A 22733-nucleotide genomic window follows, 5' to 3' on the forward strand; every position below is an offset into this window, starting at 1 on the left:
TTCAGAAAAGGCTTGTTTTAAAAAAAATAGTTCTGGCATCTTAGGGAAATATTTTCCTCATGTTGTATTTAGGAAGCAGAGTTAAAAGGCGACAATCGCCTGAAATAGCGTGGGGTGGAGGGAGCTCTCCGGTACTGCCGCTGCCCGGACTACATTTCCCATGATGCAACGGGGGTCGCAAGCCCTGCCCACACCCCAGACTACATTTCCCATGAGACTCCGCGCGGCCGCTGGGACTGTGGCGGGCGAGGCGTCCCGCGCGCTGCTCGCTGGGAGCGGTAGTCCGCGAGGTGTGCGCGGTGACGCCAGGCGGCTGCGCGCTGCCGTCACTGAGGCGGTGCCGGGCGGGGGAGGGGGTGTTTACGGCGCGGGTGGGGCGTACAGCACCGCCGCCAGCGAGGCCTAGTCGGCGGCGGGGGGAGCGGGCCGGGCCCGCGGCCGCACCATGTCCGCCTGCCACAGCTGCGCCGCCGCCGCCCGCCTCCTGGGCTCCACGCTGCCTTCCGCGCGGAGAGGTAACCGCCGTCCTCCCCTCGCCGCGGCCCGGTCCGACGCTGCTCCCCGGTGGGGCTGGGCCCTCCGTCCGGGGGCCCTCACGGGGCCGGAGCGCGGCGGCCCCTTCCGCCTCCCTGAGGGGGAGCCCCGTTCCCTCCCACCGCCACACAGCTGTCACCGCTCCGCGCCCCTCCAGCCCGCCGCTGCCGGTGGAAGAGGGAGGTCCCGGGAGCGGGGCCCGCCGAGTCACCGCCGGAGCGGTGTCAGTAGGGAGCAGCCGCTCTCCGGAGGCGCTCCCGGGGCTGGGAGACGAGCCCTCCCGGGGCCCGTGCTGCAGCGCTGCGATAAGGGCATCGGTCAGGGAACGGGTGGCTGCTTCGGCATTTTTCTTTCTTTCTTTCTTTCTTTTTTTTTGTATTTTTTTTTATTTTCCCCTTCTGGTAATCTTCTGCTGGTGTGACCCTGGGCGGTGTGAGGGGATGGCAGGTGTTGTGTCAGGATTAAGGGCAGTGTTACATGGTGCAAAGTTCTGGAAAATTAGCCCGTATTGGAATATCTTTTGGGAAGTGTAACGCGAGAATAGTTTATTTCAACGGGAGAGATTTTCAGCAGCGGTTGTCCGGTGTGTGTTACCCTGCAGTGCTAATAAATGAGCTTAATTAGCTGACTGATTAAAAGCCTGCCTTTTTTAATAACCCAAACTTTTGAAATATTTCTCATAAAGACTGGGGCTCAGTTAGCAAAAAGTAATTATTTCCAACTTGGTAGAAGCGTGAGGCTGTGCAAACCACTTACTGGAAGTTGAAGCTGAGGGAGGCTGTTATGTTTTTACTACTTTTGTCCTTTTCATCATGTTCTTGTGGGTAGCCAGAGTTGACATACCACGTGCTGCTTCTGGTGAAGGGCAGACCACCTCCAAATTGTGCTGAAAATCTCTGCTGTTGCCACGTTTGCAACAAGATTTTGAATGATTGTACTCAGTAATAGCCTGACAAGTCAGAGATGATCTATTGCCTTCAAGAGGTGAGTTAACTCATTGCAGTTGACTTTACGTTTGCATCTCTGACGTCACCTGTGCTGAAAGGTTTAAACCAGTACTTTCAGCTCCAGCCTGTCTGGCCTTATGTAAACTCACTGAAACAATAAACTTTAAAGCAATGTGAATTAACTTCAGAACTATGTTTATTAATTTTATTTTTTTTTGTCAGAACTAAGATTTAAAAGGGATATGTAAAGGAACAAATGAGACTAAAACACATACAGAGTATTAAGATTATTTATGCATCAGCTTTCCATGAAAGTTCTTTTTAAAAAAATTAAAAATCTTATTTTGGTGCATTTTTTTGTTGCAACAGATGATGTCTTCTGCCAGGTACTTTGTTTGCTGTTGGTGGTTGGTACAAACTTGAGAGTATTCAGGGTGTGTGTCAGTCTAGTCGATCAAGTGTTGTGTGGGACAGAGAGATTTCACTTCTGTCACAGTCTCCATGTCGCTTCCTTGGGCAATAGATTGTTCCAAGATGTTTGAAGCTTGGCACAAAAGTCAGTATTTCTTTCCTCAAGTATCAATTAAAGGTTAATAAGGTGTAAAGGAACCTCCTATTATTTCTTAACACACGGATCTGGACACCCTGGATAGATGCCATTGCTGCTACCAACATTCTTATGTTACGTACATGTCCTTTAAATTTACTGTTTCAAAAAAAACCACCCAAGCTCTGACTGTGAGCTGTGTGTGTGAGCGAATACTGCTGTGCTGGCCAGCTGTTGCATATTTGAACATCTATCAGGATCTGGATTATTCAGTGGAAGTTGCCAGTCGTTTGGCTGGAATGTTGATTTCTCCTGAAAATCTGCCTTTGAGCTTATTTAGGCAAGATTTATTGCAATAACTTTCTTACTGCTTCTTTCTTTAATGGTATAATGATATTTTGTCAAAAAATACCACTCAGACCTCATGATAATCACAGGAACAAGGCTTTTCATGTTTAGCCATAGGCCGATGTAGCAGTGATATGATAATTTTTAATTTTTTTTTTCTGGTTTAGCCTACCTACACTCTTTAGAGTTTGGCTTATGTAGCAGGGTGAGTGTGACATTCCCAAAAGGCTGGCCGGCTAAGACTTTTCTGAGAGTGAATTCAAACAGCAACAAAGGCGTTACAGCGTGGGTGTAATGCTGCTGGCTAGCCTGGATCTGCTGCCAGTGTCCTGCCAAGCACTGGAGGTGAAGCCCCACAGCTGCAGCATTTCTGATCGATACGTGGGCACAGTCGGTAACGTGGCACTTACGGGCTCAGTACTTGGCACAGTGTATAGTTCATCCAATACAGTTTTCAGTGTGTTTTCTGTGTCACAGCAGCACTCTGAATTAAAATTGGCTATCCTTAGTCCTCATGCAGTGCTTAGTGGTAAAATATTTGGGTTTCTCTATTAGTGCTTCGTCCTTTCTCCACAGGCCAAATCTCCTGTATTGCAGGAGAGTTCTGTGACGTTGGGTTTTGGTCAGGGAGGTGAGGTGGGTTTTTATTTTTCTACAGGGTCCTGTCTCAGTTCCCTTTAAAAGTGGTAAAACAAATCTCAGTAAAGGAACCATTTATGAGGAATAAGCCCCCAAGACGGGGAGTTAATGCAAAACAGCCATTAAATTTTAAACACTCACCACAGCTTATTCTCTACTGACAAGTGCACTTGGCACACATAGCCTTCAGAGTTCTCTGTAGATTCAGTTGAAAGGACACAACTGCTTGTAAAAGTGAACCAGTATTTTTATGTTTACTGTATTATTTTCGTAGTTTATCCTATGTAATCTAGAGTGTTTTGCTGTATTACAGTGGCACTCAGCATGGGAATTTAGAATTGCAAAGCACGTTGATCATTATTCTTCCCTCACTTTTACACACAGAAGTAATGCTATTATAGGGTTTTTTTTTAAAAGATTACGTTTTTAGTCATGTTAAAAATAACTGCAAATTATCTTCAAGTTCAGGAATCTTAAGCAGCGTATAAGTTAATAAAACATCTTCAAATTTCATTTGATGTTGTGTTCTTAGTTGTGACTGCAGAAGCCTGTAAGAGTTTTTGTGGTAAATTTAGGTTTGTCCATAATGCTGTTCTTTATTTTTCTGTTTTCCTGTTACAGTAGCAAGGTGATTTTTCTTAAATGGGTTCTTTTAACTAAGATTCCATGTCTTAGTTGTCATTGTTACCCCTTTCAGAGCAAAGGAACTGTACTGCTCTTGCCATTCTTTCTGGTTTTATTCCTTTTTTAGAAGAGTTTTTGGAGTTTTCTGTAGGATTCTCTCACTTCTCTAACAGTAAAATGTGTATTACCAGCAAGTCTTCAATTGTCATTGTTGCTATGTAGCTCTTCTGTTGGTAAGTCACAGAATTCTTATCAAAAACATAGAGCAAATGAGAAATTTGCTACTTTAAATGAGAGAGAGATATGGGATATGGATTTCAGGCTCTCGTCTGTGTTGAGATATGTTGAAATCGCAAGCAGGACATATGTTGATTCACATCATACCCAGTCATGAAATGTAATCCCGCCCGCTGTTGCAAGAGGAGGAAAAGGCTGCTTAGTTTCTCAATGAGGTTGTTTTTCATGTTGGCAATAAGCTATTTCAACAAAGTTAAGATTACGTTGAATTTACTTGTGCCTGTCTGTAAAGGGTTGGCACATGCCAAATATGGTGCTACCTTTTAATTTCCCTCAGGACAACTTTTTTTGTCAAGTGTTACCTCAAATTCCAGGAAACTAGTTTTTAGTAGAGTTCAGAGGTGAAAGCCAAAGCCAGACGTGCAGTCCGTGAGTCTGAGGCACTTCTCTGGTAATTTTTTGCATAATAAGGAGACACTTCAAAGGTCTCTCTTTTACTTCAGGAGTTGATTATTTCACAATAAGTGCTGGATGTTGATTGTATTTATACTGAGGATCTCTTTCATAACTGGGATGTTCCCTATTTTGTGACCCAATGAGAATTTAAATTGTCTGACTTTAGAGGACCTGGAATTACTTTTGGGTCATTTTTGGACAATCCAGGCAGCTTTTAATGAGATGAATGTTATGGTGATGAAGAGAATTTATTCTGGATAACTGAAATTTGGATGCTTGGAGCTGAGTTCTGTTGCTGAAACCTTTGAGCTCCATTTAATGTAAATAAATTCTGGAGTTTGCTGGCATTGGGATTAGAACTAGAGTATTTTTAATGTTTAATATTCTTTTTTTTTTCTTTTTTAGGTATTACTTGTGGTCGTACACGCATCCCTGTTTTAGGAAAACTTGGGACTTTTGAAACTTGTTCCCTAAGACGAATTCCTCTTAGAAACTTTTCAGAAACACCAGCATATTTTGCTTCCAAGGATGGTGCAAGCAAGGATAGTTCTGGAGATGGAAGCAAGGTAATCTCCATGCATTAGGTTTTTCAATAGTTTATATAAAATGTTTCTTAAATGTTTTTAGTACATTTTTTTTCCTTACTTAAAATCAGAATCTTCTTGACACTTTTGCTGAATCTTGACATTTCTGATCCTTCAAATTGCTACAAATGACAGTAAAGAAAAAATAAATTGTATTGTGAATTTGTTAGCAGACAAACCTTATAAACATCCTGTAACACTTTTCCTGGTTTTATAGATCTAGCATAAAGCCTAGCATAAAGGGACATTTGAAAACTTTGTAGAATGTTATAAATCCACAACAGGTTTCAGGATCTTGGGAAAGAGTAGTAATCAGAATGATTCTCCTTCAAAAGCCTGTCACTCACAAGTAGGCTTTTTAAAGTAAGTATGTTTTAAAATGTTTTTGTTTTCAGCACCAATTTGGTAGTTGTATTAGGCAAGACAAGTCTGTGAGACTAGTTTTATTCTTGTTAGTAAACTGTAATAACTGTGATCTGTTTTCATCCTAGTCTTTCTCTATAATTATAGTTAATAAACAGCTTCTTCAGATAAATGATTACCTGAGAATAAAACTGCTCTTTAGTCAGCAAATAAGATTTTGAGAGTTCACAGGCAATAACTTAGCTTTAGTATGGTGTGTTGTGACATCTGTCAACTGTCCAGGTGACATGGGTGTGTTCTGAAGGTTCAGATTAAACTTTTTTTAAAATAAAGAAGGAAGATAAAAAACTTTTAATAATCTTTTTTTTTCTTGAGAAGGGTTGTGAGGAGAAATGAGTAGACAAGCAAGGTTTAAAAAAAATGGGGAACTGTCTTAGAAAAAGGAAGAGAGATCTTTGCTGTTTCCTAAAATATAGCTTTTATTATTAATCAAAGTACAAAGGCATAAAACGGATATAGATTTAGAAGATGTTAACCTTGAACACAGCTAAACAGGGTGACATGGAGAAGGACAAGTAGGTCTGTCAGGGACCTCTGCCTTAGAAGTAAAAAATAAAATATTTCCAAGCAATTTCTGAGATGCTTGTTTTATAGGCCATATCTACCCTACAGCCATCTGCCAGCATAGCTGCATCTGTCAAGGGCGTGAGAAGAGTTGTGGCTTCAGAAACCCTTAGAATCAACACAGTTGCGATAATGAAATTACTCTCTCTATAAGTATGATTTGTTTTCTTCTCTGGGGTTAGAATAAATTACATTGTTTTAATGGTATATTTCATTCTTGACACATTTTAGCTTGTTACTGTTCTAGTCCCAGTCAAGCAGTTCTAATGTAGATACGGGATGCCTCTTCCATGGGCATCCAAAACTTGGCAGACCTGGGAAATGGAGATGTGTGTACACTTCAAAATGTTTATATCGTGTTGTTTGACTTCTTGTTTTGACTTGTTGTTTTCAAAGCCTTTAAAAAATCGTGACAATAGTTATTTTGTCATTTGGCTCTTGCAATATTCACATTACTGGATTCTGTAAACACACTGCTAAATGCCTAATGTAACAGCTCCATTGTTTGGGGCTAATTGTCTGGAAATCTTTTTTAGAAGTCTGTCGGTGAAGGGGGTGGTAAGAAGTCAAGCTCTGGAAGCTCTGGGAAAGGAGGGAACCAGCTGCGCTGCCCGAAGTGTGGTGACTTGTGCACACACGTTGAGACCTTTGTGTGTAAGTTTTAATGAATATTTCCTTTTCAAAATAGACATCGATGTGACTATATTTGTGATCTAACGTGGTCCTGATAGTTAAGTTTTAGCCTGCCTAATTATACAATATCAAAAACTTTCTTATGCTTATTTTGGCCATGTTGGCATCAGCATGTATTGTCTGTGTGGATACGTTTGTGTAATTTCCTATGATGTGTAGTGGAGCAGAATATGGTAGTGAAATTCAGACTGCAACTGTGAATATGCAGTTTTAAAATAGTTTGTTACATTTTATGCAGTGGAAGAGGTGCTCATATAAACAATAACCATTTCAACTACTGATATTTCTGTCCATTGTATAAATATATACTTATATATATGTATGTTGGTAATGTCAGTCCTTTGTTTGCTAAATAATAAAACTTCAATCCTGCATGTGCTATAACCAAAGTACTTATCCAGCATAGGAATTAGTATATGACAGATATCTTACTAGAATGGTCTTCTGTGGCGAAGTCAGATCTATAATACATCCCAAATAGGAGGCTGGAAAATCCAAAATATGTCAGATGCCCGATGTCCAGCAGCAATAGCTACTTTTTTTGAAGTACAGTCCAAATTAATACCAGTTATGCTTTGGGTTCTATGAGACTTGAAGATGTTTCTCCTTATTTCAGTACAACACTGTTTTTACAAGTAAAAAGTGGGTTTCCAGTCTAATGATTAGACCAGTTTTGGTCTAGTGAGACCAGTCTAGAAAATAGTTGTCAAAGCAAATACCCATTGTTAGTCGGTGGGGCTCAATGCGGAAGTATCAAGTCATAATCAGACTTGTACACTAAGAAGCTTAAGACAAGGTCAGCATAAACTTGTTCGACAGTTGTTAATATTGCAACTGGTAAAAATAATGAGCAGATGTGCTATTACCTGCTGCTACTTATCTAAAATACTAATTAATACAAATGATCAAACATCATGAATGGCAAGACAATTCTGTAATAACAATATATTTATTTATGTTAAAGAAACGGATCAGTCCTCAGCTACTATTTTTTTTCCGGAAATAAGTGGGGGTTTTGTTTCGTTTGAAACTCTAGGCAACAAGGCTTTCTGAAAAAGCTGGCATTAGTTGATGGAACTGGAAATATGATCCTGTATGGTGTTCAATATGTTGGCCTCTCCCTGGACTAGGTGTGGTTGAAAACAGCGGAAGGATTTTTAACCTCATTTACCTTCTTATCAGATAATTCATGAGTAGACAGAGACATTCTGAAACTCTCTTACTTCACTGGTGTGTTCGCTCACCTTCTTACTGGAGTTTGGGCTTTTATGTGGAAATATTATTCAGGCGTTGCCCCAGAGTGGAACAGTCACTGTGTATCCCTGGAAGGCAGAGATGTGATTTAGTATATTGTCAGTGTTGTTCGGAATCTTTAAGGGTGTTTGAGAACTTAGGAAGAGGGCTTGCTTATGCTAACGTTATGGGAGAAAATGCCTGGTGTGTGCGATCTCAAATTCACAAGTAGTGATACCGTACTTGAATTGTGGCATCAGAACAGCACAGGTACTGTAAACAGCTTGGGACTGGAAACCCATTTTTTACTTGTCAAAACAGTGTTGCAGCTGGTCAGATTTGTCAGAAGCTTGAAAGTCAAAATATGAGGAAGTCTGCTAGTGAATAATTGAATATATCTACTTTTCTCATCCTTGCACGTTCTACTCTGAGGCTTTAGGATTTTACAGACTTTAAATGAAGTCTGTTACTAGTTCAAACTAAGCACAGCGTCACCAGGTAGCAGAGTAGAGCAGACTTTTTGTTCGTCTTGAAAATCGCAGTTGTCAGGTTTTTTATTAATTGGTAACTTAAAAAAATAAACCAAAGATTGTAATTGCTCTAATTTCTCAGAAATCCCTGTGAGTCATAGTCAAGTTTTCTCTGGACCTGTGTCTTTCTGGTTTAGTCTGTTAATTTGAGCACACTGCTTCCCAGCCAAACTGTAGAATACAAAGTGGCTGGAAAATACAAGAGCCAAGTTCTAATTATCTTAAAAACGTTTTAAAAACAAAAACTAATAAGAAAAAATCTGTCCTGCCCAAAATGAATGGGTTGCAGGTTGTATTAAACATATTGTAACTTGATTTTTCAGATAAGTCTTTTATGTTGCTTAGCCAGGAAGAATGATGAATTTGCTCAATTCTAATTTGAATTACTGAACTACAGAGCCTTAAGTAAATATCTAAATCCAAAGGAAAATATGCAATTAGCATTTGTTTCAGTTTAAAGAATAGATTTTTCAGTCATTTTGAGAGAAGTAGGGAAGCAAAATACTGAATAAAAGCCACATTTATTAGCAAATTAATTGCCATTGAGTGGCAGTGTGACAGCTGGTTGTCCAGTGGAGTTAGTTTCTCATGGGGCTTTACTTTGTATCTACCAATCTTGCACAACGATTTGTTTGGCAATGGTTTTCCAGTAATTAACAATTAAGGAAGAAAATGAGGCAAACCAAAAGGAATTTTGCTTTGACACACTTTCTCAGCAGTTCCTGTATTGTTTTGGGTTGTGAGACTCTGTAAGGAGAGTTTTATCATCAGTGAAATAAGATGCGAGCCTCAGATGTGGAGTGAAATCCAATAGCTTTAAAGCTGATTGACATAAGAAGCCTTAACCACGCACTGCTTTTACTGTCTCCACCTGATGCCATCAGGTTAGCTCCCATCCTCCAGAGCAAGATTTCCCTCCTACTGTACATACTTAATAGGCAAGAACCTTCTCTGCTCTTTTTCCTGGTGTCTTTTTGCCTTATAGTAGTTTAATAGTAGCCCATTATCTCAACTCTACAAGTGTTTTTAAGATTAATCCTTCAATTGTTTTGGTTTCCTCTATGTATTGTAAAAACCCAGTGTTTCTCTTTGGCAAGGTCATCTCGCAGGGACTTTAGAAATCTCTTTGCAAATGCAGCCTCTGTGGGAATGAATGTTGCCCAAATCAAAAACAGCACTTGACTTGCATTTTACCACACTGTAAATATTTGCAGACATCTTAATGAGAGTGCGGTAATTTGACATGAAGGCTTTTTGCTGTGCTTTTCTGTGTTTGCTAAAAGAACATACAAAAACATGCCAGTATTGAAGAATAGCAAAGTTGCTTGCAATTTCAAATGCTCAGTTTTAGGGAGGTAGATTAAACTTGGTTTCCTTGCATTTCAGAGCAAGCTGCTGCCCACCCCCCCTGAAAACTCATATTGATACTTTTTTCCAGATTGCTGTGTGGAAGATACAAACTGGCCAGTTTCACAGTTGTGTTTTGATAACTGAGTTTCCTCCCCAAGGCACCCCATACATCATTTTTTTCCGTAACCATGGACCCTATTGGTCTTGGTGATAATCAGGAAGATCTCTAATAACCTTCCTCTGTGCTGCTTGGAGTAATTGATAAAAGTGTACTCTGCACAATAATGTTTTCAGTGAATGATGTTTTAAAGATGCACAGCAGTATTCCTATAGGCTGCTCTTTATTTCCTATTTTTTTTAACCATTCCTGTGGATCTGCAAAGGGGGCAAGTATTCATGTGGCTATTCCATCCCAATAAAGCTGACTATTAGCTTTGCATAAGGAAGGACAACAGCCTCATGGTGCTGTAGTCATTAAGAATATCAGAGGTGTTTTGAGTGAGCATTAGGAGAAAGTTTGGGGTTTTTTTCCCCTACGATATTATTGCTAAATAAGTTATGTAAAAGGGGTGCAAGCAAATGGTTCTTCATTGCATTCTCATCAGATATTTAACATTACTTTGGGATGTTGCCAGGAGAACTTTCTAGCTGTTATACAAATTTTCTCTGGAGTAGAGTTAATAAAGCTGTGATGGTCACAGTATTATGTGCTACGTTATTAAAATAATCTGCTGGTCTTACTTATACAGTTGTTAAGGTGTGTTTAATATTTAAAAAAAGAACCGCACTTCTCTTTTGCTGATGCCAGCTTTATGGGAGGCAACAACAAGTTATAAATAATCAGCTTGTTTATTGCTAGAGGTTGTTATTAAAATCAGCTGGTACTACAGTTTTCAAGCCATTTTCTAAAAACTTTCTATGATTTCAGAAGTTTTGACATTGATGCTTTTCATGTGGTTGTTTTGCTACATTTACTTTGCTTTTAATTTACTACACTTACCAATACATTTACTTTAAATCAGCCCTATTGTGCATGATTTGCATTTCCTAGCATAGCAATATAGTCAGAAAAGATCTGTTTTGAATTACAAATTTGTTCTTCTCTTTTTGATTATTTCAACTTTGTTTTTTCTAAAGGGGAAAAAAAAATAGTGCAAGTTCTAGTTTACAGGCTTTTGAAACCAAACTTCGTGGATAACGTGATTTCTTGAGACATGGTTCACAAAGTCAGTGGTAGGAGGATTTGGCTTTTGGAATTTGAAAGGAATTTGTTGTACTCTTGACAGTAGAAATAAATAAGCAAAGGTTCTTGCAAAACACCAAAGTCCTGATCACCTGTTGTGTACCACAGCTGCCTCTTTGGGATGAGCCCTTTGTGTGGCCCCGCTGTGCTCCGTGTCCTGGCCTTAGGTGACTCGAGCATGCTCCGTAGTGTTCCACAGCCGGTGGGATGCAGAGACCCGGAGCTGCCACAGCTATCCTTTCCCAAACCTGTTGCATGCTGTCTTTGAGATTGAAACTGCAGATTGCTTCCCCAAACTTTAGTCTACTATGATTTTTTTTTTCTTTGCCTGCTAGTCTGAGAGTTAGGAACAACTCCTGCATAGTTAGAAGCCCTCATTAATTTTGCATCACTCTGAGATGCAAAGTTTCCTCTTTGGAGTATAGTGCTACTGAATAAGTATGAAATAGATTTTTGCTTTTTAATCCCTTGTTTGGTTGCTGCCCCGTGTTGTGACTTTTTCAGCAAATTGCATTCCTCTGTGTCAAATTTCATGGTCCAATAATTGCTTTTAAAGCTTCTAAGGTGAACGAAGGGGAAGTGTTGTGTAGACACAGAGGTGGCTGTGCTGTCTTACAGGTGCTTGTCCTGTGTGTGACAAACCCAGGTAGTTGAATGAATGCCATCTAAGCAATTCTTCTTACCGTTTTGTTTTACTTTTTCTGCAGCTTCCACCCGCTTTGTGAAGTGTGAAAAGTGTCACCATTTTTTTGTTGTACTGTCAGAGGCAGACACAAAAAAGAGCATCATTAAAGAGCCCGAGTCAGCAGCAGAAGCTGTGAAATTGGCATTCCAGCAGAAGCCGCCACCTCCACCGAAAAAGGTACAGTTCTTAATTTCAGCCCAGTGTTTCCTTGCATTCCAGCATGGTGAAAAGCTTTACTACTTAATCTGCATCAGGTGTGTAACATTCTCCTGTGACAGAGCAACAAACAAGAAAGATGATTAGCTCAAGATTAAACCTTTGAGAGCTATATGACCCACCAGAGCACTGATAAAGGGAGCAAGTAGATCTAATAAAAGCAGTTGGGCTTGTTTTCCTCTGGCTTTTTGTGACTGAAGTCCAGTACCTTCATTTTCTCCCTGTGACCCTGAGACTAACCTCGACCCTCACTAACTGTGGTATCTTTTATTTCCTGCTGTGGCCTCATATTCTGCAGCCTAATGTTAGCAGCTCCTTTCTGTAGTTGCTGAATCTTTTATTTGGCCTGTTTCTGGGAGAGAACTGTGGCTGATTAGCTTGTAGCGGTGACCCATCTTAAGTAATTTGGTTTCCCTCTCCCAAATAGTGAGGGAGCTTACAGTGTTTCTCAGTTCCTAGTGGACCGTAATGGTTTCTGAAGCTGCCTGTGGCTCCTGGATAGATCTCCTGTGAGACATTAAATATTCTTGAAATTTCTGTTCCTCTTACAAATGTGGGTGAAAATGACAATGGGTTTAAATATTAGTAGGGGAGAACTGACAGACGCAATATGATTGTGTAAGCACCACATTTTTAAACAAACTGCTCAACAGGGATATATTTTGTATTTTAGATGTTGGGTTTCTGCTTCTCAGTTCTGTAAGTCCAAAGTCCATCTTTGGCACAGCATACTGCTTTTTCTTTTTTGCTGCAAGGTGCTTTAGAAGTGTTATTAAAATGGAATTATTTTTCAGATTTATAACTACCTCGACAAATATGTTGTTGGTCAGTGTTTTGCCAAGAAGGTGCTTTCAGTTGCTGTGTACAATCACTACAAGAGAATCTACAATAATATCCCAGCTAACCTGAGACAGCAAGCAGAAGTTGAAAAGCAGACTTCTTTAACACCAAGAGGTTTGTATGATGTTTGGTATTTTTCTGGTCAAATAAAACTTACCATTTCAGGGCTCTAACTTAAGAAAGCTGAGAAAAGTTTTTACCTTGACACTAGATCTTCTGTAATTGAAATGACCTAAAAGAATTTCTATTAAATTTAATTTTCACTGTATGTGAACTTCTGTGATTTATTTAAATAACAATTCAGGAGGTTTATGGTGCCACGGGTATTGTCTACTGTATTAAATATTTAGCATTTTTTTAGTGACACATATTAGGTATTTTCCTTAACTTTATAAAGTGAGCCTCCTGAATTTTTCATTCTAATCTCATTCACTGCTTAAGGCTAAATATGCTGCTTAATCTGCAAGCAACAATGCAGATCACGAAGGCAGTATTTTGCATAGTGAATTTAATGAATAGTTAGCTTTCTAACCTCCCTTGCTGCAGTTGGCAGCATCTGTTGGTCACCATAGTATTGTTCCATATCTGGCAGGTGTAGATGGAGTTACTCTTGGCAGTACTTTTGCTACTGAGTAAGTGTGTAGCTATGTTGATCTAATTTATTTTTAGAAATAGGATTAAGTTACTGTCTTTGATTCAAAGTGTACCTTGATTTTTATTTTTTTAAGGGGTTTTGTTCTGTCTTGCAATAAATAGTATGCTAAGCAAACAGAAATCTTCTTTGTTTTTTGAATTTATGTAAAGAAGTATTTTAACTGAGAGGGAAACATGAGTAGCACCGTTCTGTTAAGGGTTGGAGACCAGTTGTGTACCTGGCACAGGGAAGTTCCTGACCCTCCACAGGAAGATAGATTGGTGCACACCCAGGGGAACTAGCGGTGGATGTTTACAATGGATAGTACTTTGAAATATGTGAAATCTCACATTGTAACAGGTACAAATGTGAGAATTTAAGGAAGCCTTTTCAAAACAAAGTTACGCTGTAGCATTTTTTCCCCTTCTATAAGTGGTCTTAAAATGAAAATCTAATCAGAGATAATAGGCTTATTGTTTTAAGTAGTAGAAAGCTTGCTGTCATTTTTAAAAGTGTTCCAGTTGGGTTTTGGGTTAAATTTGACAGCAATAGAAACAAATTAATGTGGGGATTTCTTGATAGAAATACATTCATGCACAGTGATGAGATGTATTCAGAAGAGGGCAAGAGGTGGAGAATTTATAAGCTTTTTATAAACTTACTTTTTATTACTATTTTCATCCTCTCTCTTAGAATTAGAAATCAGAAGACGGGAGGATGAGTACAGATTTACAAGTAAGTGAACTCTCTCCTCATGTCCTCCTCTGCAATATCTACCCTTTTGATGTTAATGTAGAATAGTCTTTAGTGACCGCTATTTTGAAATACTAGGTAAAATCCTGTTTGCTTTTCTTCTGTAAGTAAATTTAATTGATGGCATCGAGCGTATTTTTAACAGAGGTGACTAGGATCTGACTCTTTATCTAGTTCTAGGTGGAAAGCAAGTAAAATGTAAAGATACTTTTTATGAAGTTGGTTAAATAATTATATGTCCTTAGATTTGTCCTCAATAGAACAAGTAGAAATTGAGATTTATTTTTAATTTAGATCTGAGGTGTGATTATATTAATAATGCCACACAAGATATGATGGGAGGTAGATAATAAGGGAAGTTAGGCAACTGTTTTCTGTAGGGTATTTGTACTCTTAAAAGGCACTGTCACCTTGAACCTCAGAATGCCTTTTTTTTTTTTTTTTTTTTAATCTGGGTGAGGTCAGTCATGTTTATTTTCAGTCTACCAGAACTCTCACTGGCTGTTGAACTTCTTCCTTGTTCTAGTATAGAGCAATTTGTAATCCTAGTTATACCTCTTCAAACCAGTTTTCTTAATCTTCAATATTCTACCCTGCAAGCCAATTAAAACTCTAATGCTCTGAAGAAAGAAAGTCCAGCTCAATCTCTGCATCCATGGATAGAGACAAAACCTGTAATAACTGAATTAAGACAAGTCTGTAATTCTTGAGAGTAGACCTGTGCATTTCTTTTGTAATTGTTATAGTATGCAGGTTCTTGTACTTTCTCATCATAGACATCAATAGTTTGGGGGGGTTTTATGTTTAAAAAAAACATACAGTAAAAATTAGTCAGTTTGTAAAGGACCGAACATTTCTCTAGCTCTTGTTTTTAATATAGAGAAATACTTTTAGGTAATTCACTGTACCAGTGGAAATTCTTTTCATACATGCAAAAATGTGATTGGAACTCATGTTTTTGTAATAATTGCCATATTTCTGTTGCAGTCCTGTCTCTAAACTTCTCTACAGATAGATAGAATTATAGGTTTGCAGAACAAAAGAGAAAAATCAAGCTTTTATTTAAGGTAATGGCAGACCTTGTCAGTGCTCAAACAGTTCTACTATTGTTCTCTTCAGAACTACTGCAGATTGCTGGAATCAGTCCACACGGTAATGCTTTAGGAGCATCAATGCAGCAACAAATGAACCAGCAGATACCTCAGGAAAAACGGGGAGGAGAAGTACTAGATTCACCTAATGACGACATAAAACTTGAAAAAAGTAATATTTTGCTGCTTGGACCAACTGGATCAGGTATACAGCTGCATGTTTTTATAGGTGTCAGATTTTTTCTTAGAAGTGATTGTTACTGAGTGATTTTTCTCTTTTGTGACTATACCAGTTTGGTGTATAAAAAGCTAAACTGTGAATTCCAGTGTGGGATTTTGTGCCTTTATGCCATAATAACAAGCTGAGCTAACTGGCCTTGAAAAGGAAGGAGGTCTGGTCATGTGTTTTGTTTTTTTTTAATGCCTGTATTATTTACTGATTAAAAGGTACAAGTTTCACTAAGCTGAAATAAAACACATTTAAAGTTTGCTCTGGATGGCAAGTTGAGGTGCTGTGGTTAGAAAGTGTTGTTTCACCTCTGGGACAGTTACAGGAGGGTTAAAGGAAAAATTATATTTGTGTGTTCATAAAAAGCGGGAGTGTTTGTGCTGAAGTGATAGCATTTTGCAGACTATTTGGGAGAATGTTCACTAATTAATATTTTAATTTTGTTTCTCCCCAACTTCAAGGAGGAGCAATTGGACTTTGCACTGCACCTGAGTGTCTGCAAAGGGCTACTGGTTTATTTAATCTTTAATCTATGCAAGTACATGTATTTTAGTTTATATAGTGTGACATTTTATTTTTGATACTATATGCATTTCAAGCTGCCTCAAATGTGTGGTATTATTCTAATTCAGAAATATAGTTGTACAACGTAAAAATACACTGATGATGACAACTAGCTCCCTTGGAAGAATATTCTTATGTGAATATATGAACATGTTGGCATCATTCAAACTGTCTAATGGCAGTAATGATGATCCCATGGTAAATACGAGATCCCATGGTGCTCTAGAGAAAAGTATGGCAGCTGTAACATACAGTTTTTATTTTGTCAGGTAAAACCTTGCTGGCTCAAACTCTAGCTAAATGCCTAGACGTACCTTTCGCTATCTGTGATTGTACTACTTTGACTCAAGCTGGCTATGTTGGTGAAGACATTGAATCTGTTATTGCAAAACTCCTGCAAGATGCCAACTACAATGTAGAAAAAGCTCAGCAAGGTAAACTTTACATTGTGTTTCAGAAGTTCATTCATAGACTGTCTTAATCTCACCTAAGTGCTCTAAACTTTGAGACCACCAGTATATTTGTAATTTAGATTCCTGTTGCACATACCTGAATTGTAACACTTTAAAGCAGAAATAATAAACCTGAAAAGAGCTCTAAACATATATTGTAGTTTTTGTTCTTGTCCGTAGTTGGACAAGTTTGCATACATTTTTGCAATCTACAGTAAGGAAGTAGAACAGACTGCTGCTGCCTTAAATTATGTTCTTTCCCGTGCGTAAGTTCCTGCTTCTCTTAAAAAGTGGAGTCTTCCTTAAATCCATTTTCTGTGGCTGCAGGAATTGTTTTTCTGGATGAAGTAGATAAGATTGGCAGCGTTCCTGGTATTCATCAGTTACGGGACGTTGGAGGAGAAGGTGTTCAACAAGTAAGTACTTCTGTGGAGTGATTTTACTATGTAAGCGAGCAGCCCATCAAGTCTACATATTATCCTATCCTATGTCAAATAGCACAGGAGAGTATAGAGTCATAGTTCTTCAGTTCCTTAATTATTAACCTTTGAAACCTTCATCTTTCTTCTTTACTTTCTTCATTTAAAAAAAAAAAATCTCAAAAGCAACTCAAGACTGCCTCATAGAAACATTTCAGTTGGAAAAGGCTTTGCAGCATTCAGATAACACATTGCATAATGTAGGCAAGAGTAGATAACATTTTCTATTTTGACAAAACTCTTAAAGCAAGTGATTACTAAGTGCACCTTACAATGTGCATGGAAGTCATGCCAAAGAAAGATTGTTTGTTCTTGAGTGGGATTCTCTCGTATGGAAAACTGATTTCTTTAGACACTTACTATAAAGGCATAAGGAAGCAAAAAAAGTAAGTACATCTGTGAAAGCACAGTAAGGTGTGCCTTCTTATATGATGCTACATAGTGGAATTTTATATTGCTTTTTTCTTCTTTCCTTCCTAGGGCTTGTTAAAATTGCTAGAAGGTACAATAGTAAACGTTCCAGAAAAGAATTCTCGTAAACTACGTGGAGAAACAGTGCAGGTTGACACGACAAACATCCTCTTTGTAGCTTCTGGTGCTTTTAATGGTCTTGACAGAATTATCAGCAGGAGGAAAAATGAAAAAGTGAGTGTATCAGGCTATGTTTGAACTGGAAAATTATCTTAATTACTGTTCACAGTACTGACTCCTAAAGGTCTTGTTATATTTGTAAACCCACTAAGTTTATAGAGCAGTGGTTTTCCATCTGTTACCTGGGAACCTGAGGTCAAGCCTAAGAAAGGGAGCAAAGAACAGGCCTATTGTTAGTAGGCTTAAGGAGCTTGCAGTGGTCTCTGCTTCCACAGAGAAATTTTTAGCATATGCAAATAGAAAAAAAAAATAGTGGGGGGGGGGGGGGAGGGTTGGAAAGCATTGGTACGGGACTTGCTGTCTGTACTTAAGCGGTACACTTCTTACATTGGTGTCATGTCCTGTGTTTCTTAAAATATGTGAAACAGTTCTAGCAATTATAATAGGATTTCTTTCAGTTGGAACAGCCGAGTGTACCAAGTATGAAAATGAAGAAAAAAAAAAAAAGTTTTTTTTTCTACCGATATCTAAAAGTTTACTGTTGATACTTGGATAGTTTGAGCAAATGGTGTTAAAAGCTATCATCATTAGTGTTTATGATGATTCATGTAGCTTTTCATGTAAGCATTCTTGCATGCGTTTGCTTCACTTCCAGAGAGTCCTTTTTAGTGTCACTGGTATTTGTAAAATTACCAGGACATGTTACTAACATTTTTTATTTTAAGAATAACTTGCTCATAGTCAGTCTGATGTGTTGATGCCTTAGAGGGAATTAAGTGTTACAAGAAATTGATTGTGTGCAAGGGGTCTAATTTTTCTATAAGTAATTTCTTAAGTTTGAATTAGTATGTAATGACATAATCTGTCACTCCAGATTTTTTTTATGCACACGGAACGGGATTTAGTTAGAGAAAGAAAACTTAACTATTATAGTTCTGTAAGCGTAACATGTTTATTTTGCAGTACCTAGGATTTGGGACACCATCTAATATGGGAAAAGGCAGAAGGGCTGCAGCAGCAGCTGATCTTGCTAATATAAGTGGAGAGTCCGATCCACATGAAGATATTGAAGAAAAGGATCGTTTGCTGCGTCATGTGGAAGCCAGGGATCTCATTGAGTTTGGCATGATTCCTGAGTTTGTGGGACGTTTGCCCGTTGTGGTTCCTCTGCACAGCCTAGATGAGAAAACCCTCGTACGGATTCTTACTGAGCCACGAAATGCTGTGGTTCCTCAATACCAGGCACTATTCAGCATGGATAAGGTTTGGATCTTTATTTGACAAGTCTTCAATATTCTTGTTTATAAATACGATGTTAAAGCGATCTAAAATATTAATTGAAATCACTTCTTTCCTTCCACATGTGCACCTCCCCACTCAGGGGCGGGGCGGGAAGCTAACTTGTTAAAACCTGACTGGTTCAGATTGGGTAAGGGGGACAAGTAATCTGGAAGTAGGCGGGCTGCTCTTCATGTTAGCATTCTAATGAACATCCGTGACCTTGCATAATAGGCATCAAGAGCCACTTTGCGTGCTGTACAGGTACTTAGAGTAGTTGTAGGTAAAGGGACATAATACTGGTAAGGTTAGTCACAACCAAAGTGTAGCTGAAGCTTTATGTATGTAGTTGAAGTGTTAAATGTTCTGGTCTGTAACAAATTGCTACTGTTTGTTATTTTCAGTAATGCTTGTGCTGTTGCACTCAACACAGTAATAAATGACATAATTAACTAAGCTTACCATTTTTCTCTATGTAGTGTGAATTAAATGTAACTGAAGATGCATTGAAGGCTATAGCCAGACTGGCCCTGGACAGAAAAACTGGTGCAAGAGGTCTTCGATCTATAATGGTGAGTAAATTACGTCTCATATAGAGTAAATGACGCTACCTATGTTCGTGTATATGAACGCAATTGTGACACTTTTCAGTCACCCCTCACTTAGTTCTGGGTCTTGTATGGATACAATGTCTCTTTCTAAAACTGTGGGTGTTCAGAGTTCTTCCAAGAAAACTCTCTAGCTCTGAAAATCACTTGCTAACCATATTGTTATGTAGAAATATTTTTTTCACCTCTGTTTTCTTGTAGGAAAAGCTGTTGCTGGAGCCTATGTTTGAAGTGCCCAATTCTGACATCGTATGCGTGGAAGTTGACAAAGATGTTGTAGAAGGCAAAAAAGAGCCAGGATACATTAGGTAAAGCCGTAACAGAAGTACCAGAACAGATGAGTAATACCACTAGACAGGTATTCTGATGTTTACTGTAGGAACAAGTGTATAAACACAAAACCATGCACACAACCTAAAAAGGATCCAATTCTCTGTATACTGTACACAGCTGAATTAGTGCCTGTTCTGTCCTAGAGACTTTGGGTTTGTATTGCTTTAGTTTTTAAATAGAAATTTAAAAAAAACCCTTGTATATGAAGTTACTTTAAGCTTTTTGTGTGTGTGTATACCTGTAGAATTAGAAGTAAATTATAAGCATCATAAGTTAACAGTAAAAATCTGAAGTTTAACTGTGACCGTACTGAAATTTCTGAAACAGAACTTTTTCCTTCTTCCTTCTACTTTCTACCAGAGGTGTGTTTTTTTTTTTTTTTTTAATGCAAGCTCCAGCCTGCTGCAGTTTTCTTCTCCGTTGCTCTGGCAGCAGTGGAGAGCCACAAAGGCACGTCTATTGATCTGCTGAACTCTTGTTAAAATAATTTCATGTTGTAAAGATTGTATGATGGTAATGGTGTGGTGGAACACTGAAAGCACTGGATATATCTGGATTTAAGAAAAAATAATTTTAGTGAACAAAGGATGGAGTTGAGAGGGGATGGGTCAGGTTAAAAATACAGGTCTGAAATTTAGGACCTCTGGCTTGGTTTCCACCTCTGACAACTTTTTTGAGTACATGTTATGTATTTATCTGTGTGTGTGCCTGAAGCTTGGCTTGGCACACCTAGTATCTCAAAGGGAATGATTGGAGTGGAAAATACTACTCTTACAGAGGTGGTTGCTTTAAGTGATTTTGTAGAGCACCAGCACCCACATTTGCTGAAAATTTTAAAATTTACTGATTAAATCAAATGACTTCACTGAAAATCAACAGGCTATTGAATTCAGTAATGAGATTGCATCCTGGGAGTAGTGTAAATCTGCACATTTTCAGATCAGAAGGGTGTTTAGCAGATGGATGCTTGTCAGAGCAGTTGTCACTGGGGCACTTTACAGATGGCATGTTTACCAGAAGCTATGGAAACTGTCTCCATTCTTTTCCTCAATTTCTAAGGTATCTGATCAGTTCATTTTAATTATAGGGCTCCCACTAAAGATTCATCTGAAGAAGAATATGACTCTGGCGTTGAGGACGAAGGCTGGCCTCGACAAGCAGATGCTGCAAACCATTAAATACTGTCAGAATGCTCGCCCGTGTAAAGCGCACTTGGTTGTTTCCTTACGATTGCCTCTGGCTTCAGTCTGATACTAAAGGCATTGGATCTATCTCGGCTATGATATGTAATGAGGAACTTCATTAGATAAATCAGATTGTGTATTTTATTGCAACATCACATTGATTTATTTGATGGACATTGTGTGGACTTGGATGGCATAATGTTCAAATATGAATTGTATATTACACTTGTTCAATTAAAATGTATAGCAAATATAGCAGCACCTGGATTGCTCTTTCTAGGAATTAAAACAGCAATGCAGGTGCTGCCGGTAGTTAGATTTTACAATAATGTTACTCTACAAATGGGAAATCAAGATTAATAATTAGTAGAGGGTGAATAAACTATTAGCTCCTCATACGACGCACGGAGGGGGTTACATTCAGGTCAGTGTTAGATTTCTGCTGGTGTTTGAAACCCGGTGGGTGCTGGAGTGACTTGTTACATTTGTGGGGGAGGAAGCCCTTGCAAAAGGGTTTTTGAAAAACTGGGACACGCTTTATGCCACTGCTGGGAGATTTTTCTAAAATGTGACACTAGTTTGTTACAGTAATTCGAATGCAATATCAAATGAAAGCCTTTCCTTCACCTCCCCGTTAGGAGTAAGGGTCGGTCACCTTGAATACTGTGAAAGAAGGCAAAGTCAGTAATTTGCTCATTTTTTCCAGAGAGGTAAACAAGATTTCTAGAAAGTGGTAAGCCATCTGAATTTGGACAAGAGGTCGACATAAATTTTTAAATATTAATGTTCTAATATAGTACATTTTGTTTAACGTATTGGAACTATCATGCATCAATTTTTTGGTGCCAGGTATTTGCCCAACCTATCTTATAATGTTAAGAGATGAAAGAAGTAAATGTGTAATATTTTTGATGTAATCAGTAGTGATTGTTCACATGACACAGTGCTTTTTAAGTTATACGCTCAAATGCTAGTATTGCATCTTGTGGTTTTGTCTTTGATTTTTAGTCTTGCAGCAGAGCGATCCTCCCTCTTCTGTTCTACACCAAAACTAATTCAATCCTTTAGGAAAGTCTTTGTAAAAAAAAAAAAAAATACAAAACAAAAAAACACTAAAGGATCTGTATGTTTTTTGATTTGTTTCAGGAATTAAAATTGTTGCTTACAACTTTGTTTTGTCCTTCAGTGATATGTGGACTTAAGTTTTATGTCCCCTTTTTCTAAACTTTTAATTCAAGCTATTTAAATGAAACTTTCCTCATTCTTCTCAGTCTAGTGGGTGTTTTTAGGACAGGAAGGGATACTGCAGATGTGTTGACCCTATTTTTGTCATTAATTTGTCATGTAAATTTTCTGTAATACTCGTGTTCTTACCTAGGAGCAGCGTGACACGCAGTTGTAGCCAGATGCAACAGATACTTCCCTTAGGATTTCAGGTTTTTTCAGGTTAAATGACCCAGTAATGGTTCGGAAAAAGCTGCGTTTAAAGTTGAAGATATTTCTAGGAGAAGCTTAGTCCCCTCAAACTGGGAATCTGTGGTGAACTATCTGTAACTGTGTCCTCACTTTCCTTTTTGTAGAGTGGAAAAAAAAAAATAACCGTTTTAATTCTGAATCCTTTAATTCAAACCCTTTTTTAAATGGCTTGAAAAAACCCAACGTTTTAGGTGAAACTGTTCAACAACTTAGTTTTGAAAGTTGTTTGGAATTATGTAACCAAGAACTGTTTTTAAGGAAACAAAATGCTGTGTAATTACAGTTTGTACTTCACCTCTGGCGTTTGAATAAAACAAAGCGAATATTCAAGCAGCGGAGAGTTGTCATCCCTGACGTCATCCCCAGAA

The 22733-nt window shown here is 38.5% G+C and overlaps 1 protein-coding gene across 2 annotated transcripts; it reads left to right on the top strand.

Annotated features, from left to right (window-relative positions):
- The first annotated feature begins 331 nt into the window (after nt 1-331).
- On the top strand, nt 332-22695 carry CLPX (caseinolytic mitochondrial matrix peptidase chaperone subunit X). 2 transcript variants are annotated; one of them, XM_054836200.1, is made up of 14 exons: nt 332-515; nt 4738-4898; nt 6440-6557; nt 11660-11814; nt 12648-12807; nt 14021-14062; nt 15200-15376; nt 16234-16398; nt 16744-16832; nt 17376-17540; nt 18450-18749; nt 19244-19336; nt 19574-19680; nt 20793-22695. In XM_054836200.1, the coding sequence occupies exons 1-14, from the start codon at nt 446-448 to the stop codon at nt 20881-20883; spliced, it is 1893 nt and encodes a 630-aa protein (XP_054692175.1). In that variant the 5' UTR covers nt 332-445; the 3' UTR covers nt 20884-22695. The 2 variants fall into 2 exon arrangements, with proteins under 2 accessions (XP_054692175.1, XP_054692176.1); XM_054836201.1 differs by lacking the exon at nt 14021-14062 and having other exon boundaries at nt 354-515.
- The last annotated feature ends 38 nt before the right edge of the window (nt 22696-22733 follow it).

This window comes from Grus americana, chromosome 10 (genome assembly GCF_028858705.1).
Source record: "Grus americana isolate bGruAme1 chromosome 10, bGruAme1.mat, whole genome shotgun sequence".
NCBI lineage: Eukaryota > Metazoa > Chordata > Aves > Gruiformes > Gruidae > Grus > Grus americana.

Excerpts from the sequence above, each read along its gene's own strand:
- CLPX (XM_054836200.1), top strand. The coding sequence starts at position 446 with ATGTCCGCCTGCCACAGCTGCGCCGCCGCCGCCCGCCTCCTGGGCTCC. Across the intron at positions 16,833-17,375 it reads GAGGAGAAGGTGTTCAACAA|GGCTTGTTAAAATTGCTAGA; the intron begins GTAAGTACTTCT and ends TTTCCTTCCTAG. Across the intron at positions 18,750-19,243 it reads CACTATTCAGCATGGATAAG|TGTGAATTAAATGTAACTGA; the intron begins GTTTGGATCTTT and ends TTCTCTATGTAG.